Source organism: Trachypithecus francoisi, unplaced genomic scaffold (assembly GCF_009764315.1).
Source record: "Trachypithecus francoisi isolate TF-2019V2 unplaced genomic scaffold, Tfra_2.0 Lachesis_group1, whole genome shotgun sequence".
Classification (NCBI taxonomy): Eukaryota; Metazoa; Chordata; class Mammalia; order Primates; family Cercopithecidae; genus Trachypithecus; species Trachypithecus francoisi.
The window spans coordinates 99,694,972-99,703,017 of record NW_022681454.1 but is presented as its reverse complement, the minus strand read 5'-3'; the positions used below and the strand labels follow the sequence as shown (position 1 = coordinate 99,703,017).

At 38.1% G+C, this 8,046-nt stretch overlaps 1 protein-coding gene across 7 annotated transcripts in view; it reads left to right on the top strand.

Moving 5' to 3' along the window:
- The first annotated feature begins 406 nt into the window (after positions 1-406).
- Positions 407-8,046, top strand: part of CENPE (centromere protein E) — an 89,437-nt gene continuing 81,797 nt past the window's right edge. For 4 of the 7 annotated variants that reach the window (XM_033214901.1, XM_033214900.1, XM_033214903.1 and 1 more), the window contains exons 1-8: positions 496-551; positions 1,968-2,059; positions 2,567-2,656; positions 2,781-2,899; positions 3,796-3,915; positions 4,346-4,427; positions 4,584-4,651; positions 4,734-4,799. In XM_033214901.1, the coding sequence (XP_033070792.1) occupies positions 496-551; positions 1,968-2,059; positions 2,567-2,656; positions 2,781-2,899; positions 3,796-3,915; positions 4,346-4,427; positions 4,584-4,651; positions 4,734-4,799 (693 nt within the window). Of the gene's footprint in view, positions 552-1,967; positions 2,060-2,566; positions 2,657-2,780; positions 2,900-3,795; positions 3,916-4,345; positions 4,428-4,583; positions 4,652-4,733; positions 4,800-8,046 lie in introns of all 7 variants that reach the window. The other 3 variants (XM_033214898.1, XM_033214904.1, XM_033214899.1) reach the window with 2 other exon arrangements.

Here is an 8,046-nt window from a genome sequence, read left to right as displayed (position 1 = left end):
TGGACTGCACAGTGAGTTTCAACTCTTGCTGTTTGAAGTTTATTTTAAACTGTTGGTGTCGTTTCTTTAAAGGACAATTCTGTTTGGATAGTGAAAAATACATGTATCTCTACCTGGTTTCGTCTACGGGTTCCAAACTCTTTAAGGATGGGGTGGAGGATGATGTTCGCTGGCTTTTGGCAGCTTACAGTATTCTGGTATTCCAAGACTACCGCTCTCCGCCAACTCCCAGGCGCCCCTCCCTTCGACCCTCTTCTGCGACTCTCCGCCAGGCCCTTTAAATCCCCTCTCGTGTTTAGGTGTAGTCCCGCCGCCCGCCTTGCGTCCCCCGCGCTGCCCCGCAGGTGGAATGGCCCGTGACGTCACGAGGCCACGGCTCAATCAGATGCAGCGTTTGGGAAATTTTAAATTTAAAGGCGGGGCGGCCCGTGCGCCCTGAAGCATCGACCGCGGAGGGTCCTGGCCATTTTCCTGGGACCTGTTCAGCCTAAGACGATGGCGGAGGAAGGAGCCGTGGCCGTCTGCGTGCGAGTGCGGCCGCTGAACAGCAGGTAGGGGGCCCACACCACGGCCCGGTGCCCGCTGGGCCTGCGGCGCCGCCCTGAGCCAGAGGGGCGAGGCCTGCGGCGTTTCCAGGAGCCGCTGCTTCCCGGCTCTGCTGTCTAGTAACTCGGCCGCTGGCCACCGTTTCAGGGTCTGTAAAGTGACGGGGGAGGATCGGAGATCTAGAAGATACTTTCCAGCTGCGAGATTCACTTAAATTTAACTCAGTCTCGCTGACATTACAGACCTTCCCCTCTGTGTTGCTCTGCCTTGCCGCGTCTGCTCCTCCCTGCCCCATTCCCTGCCCTAGAGAAGTCGTATGGGACCGTGCCTTCCTAGCCCTCATCACAGTTAGTCATTTTACACGTAACTGCTGTCTTCAGACCCCCTGAAGACAAGAGCTAGTCTGTCTTGTCACAATGAGTTCAGTCGTCACTCAAGACTTCATTCATTCTACAAATATTTATCAATTTTTTTAGTACCTTTGTACTACACAGACACTCCTGTCATTGCCCAGTGGTTCTTCCATTCTAATGGGGCGAGACAGAAAGTAAAGTTGAAAATGTAGATGTTAAGTGATGATATGTACGTAATAAATACTATGGAGAAAAAGCAGGAAGAGGAATAAATGAAGTCAGTTTGCTTCGCTGGCTTCTGGCCCTCGACCCAAAATGCTAACACTTTGTGTGAGTGTGAAATTTTTATTGAACACGGGGTTTAATAAATGTAAATACCAAGATCAGGAATCTCCTATTTTTGAGGATCTTGTTATCTAATGCCTTAAACCGCTGCGTAAAGAAACCATTACGATACTTTGTGACAAGTGTTATGATGGGCAGGTGGAGAATGTTTGCTAGAGGAGTCATTAGCCCATCAGAGAGAAGACAACTTCCGTGGGATGAACTGGTGTCAGGAAAGTCTTGACACTTTTCAAGAGTGAAATAATGGCTATGTTACTTAATGGAAAGGAAAGTCAGAGTACTCCAGGCACAGAGAGGTTACATCTGTCATTTGGGGAAGACCTTCAGGTAGAGCTTAGGATGTATCTAGGAATTCAGAGGAAAATGGAAGAGAGAAAAGACATGATCTAGGATTCGTGCCATGCTGAGGATTTCATAAGTTTCCAAAAAGTTTTAAGAATTTTAAGCAAGACAGACACAATCAGTGTTGCATTTTGAACCATCCCTTCATTTACCAGTACTGGGGGAGAGGGTGAGAATGAAAGCCTTCACAAGAAAACACTTGAGGGGGCAAGAGGTCACTGAAGCTCCATTTAAGGCTTGAATCCTCAAAGATGGACTTTCTTTCATTCTCTCATATTATTATCTTTCAAAATATCCTTTAAAAGGTGAAATCTTTTAAATTATCCCTCCTAAGACATGACTTTTATGACTGATTAAAATGCAGTGTTTTTATTCTTTTAGAGAAGAATCACTTGGAGAAACTGCCCAAGTTTACTGGAAAACTGACAATAATGCCATTTATCAAGTTGATGGAAGTAAATCCTTTAATTTTGGTAAGCTTATAATAGCATAAAAAGTTACCGTGTTATCCTTTTGCTATTAAAAGTACAAAAGGCTAATCAGTAATATTAGAGTTGTCACTAAAGATTAGACTAAGCCTTCTACAAACTGCTTCACTGGAAACAATTGTTTATCCATCATGTGTTTAAGTAAGGTAACCAACTGGTATTTAAAACAGTTATAATCACAGTTACCTAATTTTCATCTAGCTAGATTCCAGACCCCCATGTGCAAACACTATGCCTTACTGACTCTGGAAAGAACAAAGAAAAGTTGACTTGTAGTGTATTTTTTGAGTGTGTAAATGAACTCATTTTACCTTAGGGAAGGGTATTTTCAGAGAACCAAAAAGTTGAAGAAAATACTGTGTCTTAAATACTTGATCATCCTACATTCTGACAGTTTTACTTTTAGGAATAATTACTAATTTGGAATGAAAACATAGTTGATTCATTTGGTTTAACTTCTGTGTTGTTGTTGTTGTTGCTGTTGTTGTTTAGATCGTGTCTTTCATGGTAATGAAACTACCAAAAATGTGTATGAAGAAATAGCGGCACCAATCATCGATTCTGCCATACAAGGCTACAATGGTTTGTATTCACTCAATGTTGCAGAAACATTTTAGTCTTGGGCGTCTGTGCAACAAGCATGCATAGTTTTACCCATTTTAGGTTTGTTTTTAGTCTTTGCATATGTGTGTTTTGTTTTTTGCAGGTACTATATTTGCCTATGGACAGACCGCTTCAGGAAAAACATATACCATGATGGGCTCAGAAGATCATTTGGGAGTTACACCCAGGGCAATTCATGACATTTTCCAAAAAATTAAGAAGGTAAGTAACTTAACTGGATTTCTAGTACGTGCTGGTAAAACTAGTTAAAACTGGGTACGAGTCTTAGTGTATTTCTCTTGTAAAAATGAAAGGAAGTAGATTTACAGTTATTGTTTGATTTTCCATGGTGAAAGAAGAAAGACATAGCATAGATTCACTTTTGTCGCCACAACTTACTTTATAAAACTTAAATTTCTTTTATTCTTTCCCTTGAATTTTACAACAATAATACTCTGAACAAAAAGTAGGCATTAAGGAACAAGAAAATTTTATCATGGTTAGCTCCACCTAACCATTTAACTATCAGTGACTATAAAGGAACAGTAGAAAGTAGCTATAGGTTAAAAAAAAAAAAGAAGGGAAGCAGAAAGCCAGAATAGGCAACCTAGTTAGTTAAGAGGTGGTTTTAAATTAGCATTTTTATTAAAATAAGTACATCTTATAGTGTGATAGCAGATATTCTTGTCTTGCTCCTGATTTCAGTGGGGAAACTTTAGTGGGGATACTTCTGGTGTCTTCTCATTAAACATCATATTGACTTTTTTGCTGAGACAGATGTGCTCCATCTTATTAGAGAAAAATTCACCCATCCCTATTTTATTAAATGTTTATATCAAAAATGAAAAAAAAATAAGAACATCTTTTGATAGGATTTTATTTTGAGCCTAGAGTTTGAGCCTAGAGTTGGTGTTCTCCCAGCTTTATGTTACTTCACTTTTCATTATTTCTGTAGCGATGCTTTTATATTTTTGTGTTAATTATTTTGTCAACATTAGAACCAAGGGTTTTCTTAGTTTGTTTTACAGACATTTTACCTCTTTAAGCACATGAGCATTTAGTATTAGGTTTTCACAATTGGATGCTTCCTGGTGTTTTTATACAATTTTTTTTTCTAGTTTCCTGATAGGGAATTTCTCTTACGTGTATCTTACATGGAAATATACAATGAAACCATTACAGATTTACTCTGTGGCACTCAAAAAATGAAACCTCTTATTATTCGAGAAGATGTCAATGTGAGTAGCAGACTTAAGGGAGCTTTAAAATTGACTTACTTATTGGGTTTATTGTTCTTGAACGTTTACCTGTAATTTCTATAGTTTTTAAAGTGTCTCCTATTTCTGTAGTATGTGAGGGTTTTTTTTGAAGTATTTATATTCATCTTTTAAACAACATGAATAGTTTTCAAATACTGACAGCTCTAATATTTTGGTTTAAGTGTAAAAATAGCAAGATGGAAGTATCAGGTTAGAATTTGATGTGCTTTGGTATATGAAATAAATTGTGGGTATTCATAGAATTACTTGTTATATTTCTACAGAATTATGATTCCATTTGCCACTTTTAACTTTCACAAATGAATTCTATAATAGTTTGCACCTTGTTTTGAAAAGCAAACTTGTGACTTCTATTTCTCTAATCTTTCTGTAATTAAACTTGTTTCAGAGGAATGTGTATGTTGCTGATCTCACAGAAGAAGTTGTATATACATCAGAAATGGCTTTGAAGTGGATTACAAAGGGAGAAAGTAAGACTTTATGCTGTATTTCTTTAAAACACTTGTAAAAACTATCTTTTCAATCAAGCACATTTAGTCTTCAAATCACACTTCTTTAAGTTAAAAATTATTGTGTGTCTGTGGATTTTAATATATATGCAGCTGAAATATAACTCATTTTTACAGAGAACAGGCATTATGGAGAAACAAAAATGAATCAAAGAAGCAGTCGTTCTCATACCATCTTTAGGATGGTAGGTAATTCTCTCTGTCTATCTATTAGATCTTCCAAGTAAGAATGCACTAATTTTTCTACAGCTTGCTTTTTCTATCTAGATTTTGGAAAGTAGAGAGAAGGGTGAACCTTCTAATTGTGAAGGATCTGTTAAGGTATCCCATTTGGTGAGTATTAATGAACCATAATAATGTACTGTATGAGCCAAAACAAAATTTAATTTAGCTGCTGGATGTTTGGTTTAATAAGAACTGTTAACTGAACTAAATGTGGGAGGAAGTCTACAACTTGTCTGCTTAGTTTTGTCAGTATCATCAAATTCTTAGCTAAAATGTTGTAGGAAAAATTCAGAGGATCTTTCTTCCTATTATGTCATGGTTGCCATCTCCTAAAATTTAAATGTCAGGGCTATAGGGTTATAGGGATTGATGTTTTTTTTTTTTTTTTTTTTTTATTTTGAGACGGAGTCTTGCTCTGCCGCCCAGGCTGGAGTGCAGTGGCCGGCTCTCAGCTCACTGCAAGCTCCGCCTCCCGGGTTCACGCCATTCTGTCTCAGCCTCCCGAGTAGCTGGGACTACAGGCGCCCGCCTCGTCGCCCGGCTAGTTTTTTGTATTTTTTAGTAGAGACGGGGTTTCACCATATTAGCCAGGATGGTCTCGATCTCCTGACCTCGTGATCCGCCCGTCTCGGCCTCCCAAAGTGCTGGGATTACAGGCTTGAGCCACCGCGCCCGGCCGATGTTTTTTCTAACCATTAATGAAGTAGAATTTTTTTCTATACACATTTAACAATTTAAGTCATCTCAGAATTTGAGGGTCTTTTTTTAAAGTCTCAGCCAATGTAATTTAGACTTAACGTGATCAACAAAAATCTAGGTTGGATGGTTAAAAAGTAATCACATTATTTTAGGTTTTACTTAAGTACAATAAGAAAATACATTTTGTATTATAAACATAGTATTTTAGACTGTAAATCCATTGAGGAGTGATACTGCATTCATCCTTGTAGCCCCAACACATTGTACCTATTTTATGTCTAATATAGATTTGTTGAATAAGTAAATGTAAGCATTATGCAAACATTCTTATATAACACATAAGTAAACCTTCACTTCTTTCTTGCCACACTAAATTATTGCTCTCTCTTTCTTGCTCCTTTTCTACCATTTACCATATTGCTTTATTCTGCATCTTTAGGGCCTAAATTCTTTAGCTTGATGTGGGATATGATTTAAGATTATTTGAGTAGGAAACTTCAGGGAAAAAAGCAATCTATGATATGTTTGTTTATTTTCAGATTTTATAAAGTTAGATTATTAATTACTTAATATTCAATCCTAATTTCACCTTAGCTATTTTGCTATAAAATTATATAACTTATTTTAGTAGACTTTAATCTTGTTTTAATTTAACAATAAAAAACCAAATCCTAACCTCTTTTGTTTTCTCATCCAAGACTGTGATATTTCATATAATTTTAACTTTTAATAGTTTAGCTTTAATACTCTTGGCATATTCAGTGATCTACTTGATGATTTTCCTCATGTTACTTGATGCTCTGTCATCGGTGTTCCATCTGTTCCAACCCTCCAGCCTACCCACTTACACTAAGAATCTTCTTGGAAAGAAGTCTCCTCTAAGGAGTCATCTCTGGCTCTTTAGAGGTGGCTCTTTTCTGATTATCTCCTGGCCTTGGTGGGATGCTAATATCCAGTTTCTCTTAGCTGTACTCCTCTGTTTTCTACCCCGGCTTCTTTTTCTCTACCCTCCTAAAAAAATAAAAAATAAAAAAACTTGGAGGTATCCTGTGGCCTTTCTTACTTAAGTTCTTGCTTTCAAACATTCTGTCATCATTTCCATGTTGATGACTGCCAAATATTTTATCTGTAGTCTCTGAATTCTAATTCATGTCTTCCTAAAGATGGTTATAATTGTGTCCCATCAATATCTCAAACTTTAATATGTCTAAAACAAAACTATTTTCTTCCTACCATAGTGAATATTCCTTATTTCCAGTAAAAGCAGCATTATCCTAGCTGCCTAAGCTGGACACCCAAGTCAATTTTTACTCATCTTTTTCTGCCTTTCTCTTTGTCCACTTGTCCCATTTCTTATTGATCCTACCTTTGAACATTCTCGTGGGTGCTACACTCGTTTACTTTCTCATCTCTCTTGAATTACGTCAGTCTTCTGGAACCTTGTCTCCATGACTCTTGTCTTTGTTTCTTGAAGTCATAATAAGGATTTCTAATATACTAACCACTGCTTTTGTATGTCACTTCCCGGGGCAAGATTTGGACACTCTTAACCAATCTAACTTTATTTCCTTCTGCTTCAGTGAACTCCTCCCTCATAGGTTGGGCCTGTGAGTATCTTTGAATATGAATGCTTGTTCTCATCTTTAACTTTCACTCATGCTGCCTTCATTACCACTTTAACCTTCTATTATGTATCTGTGTCATCTGTAGTGGACACTGTGCAAGAAAAATCAGACTCAACTGGTAATACATATTTACCTGCCTAGTCTCAAAAATCTCCACAGAGAGAAATAACTTAAAGGTTTGACTTTCTTTCAAATCACTCAAATTATTTACTAAGTCGTTATTGTGTTCTGAGCATGGTGTTGGGCTCTGAGATCAAAAAAATAAATAAACAAGACATCCCTCCACTGCTTCTCTTACAAGCAGTGTCCTCTGCCGCCTCCCTAACCCAAGCTGGTATTATCTCTCACCCAGATTCCTGCCCCAGCCGCCTGATGGGGCTGCCTGCAGCTGTTCTTGCCCCTTCCCACTCCATCCTCCACCCAGTAGTCGTAGTGGATCCATTGTGGAAGCCATTGCTGGGCTTTATGCAGGGTTCTATTACTCCCTTGCATAAAGCCCTGCAATGGCTTCTCATTGAATTTAAACATTTCAGAGTTTTTTATCTTAAAAAGTCCTGCGTAATCTGGCCCCTGTCTGCTTCTCTTATTCTGTCTTTTCCTGTCTTTACTTCACCAGCTGTTCCACACTGCCTTTTCTATTTTTTTGAACACACTGAGCACATTCTGCTTTGTGACTTAAATGTTTTGGCTCTTCTTTTTGTCTAGACTACTGTTTCCCTTGATCTTTTTGGGACCAGCTTCCTCTTCTCTGGTCATTCAGATCTCAGCTTAATGACAAGCCTTACACTGCTATCCAATCCCGTGAACCTAAACCTACTGGCCCCTTTTCCAGGTCTATATTTAAATAATCTCTGTTACACTTATCACAACATGTTTCTTATTTGTCTTTTTATCTCTTCTCACCAGCCTCCTCCTCTATGTAGAATGTAAGCTCCATGAGAGCAGAGATCTTATTTATTTGTAGCCCTAGCACCTGATGCACTTCCTGGAGCATGATAAGTAGCCACTTCTTTTCAATAATATTTGTGAAA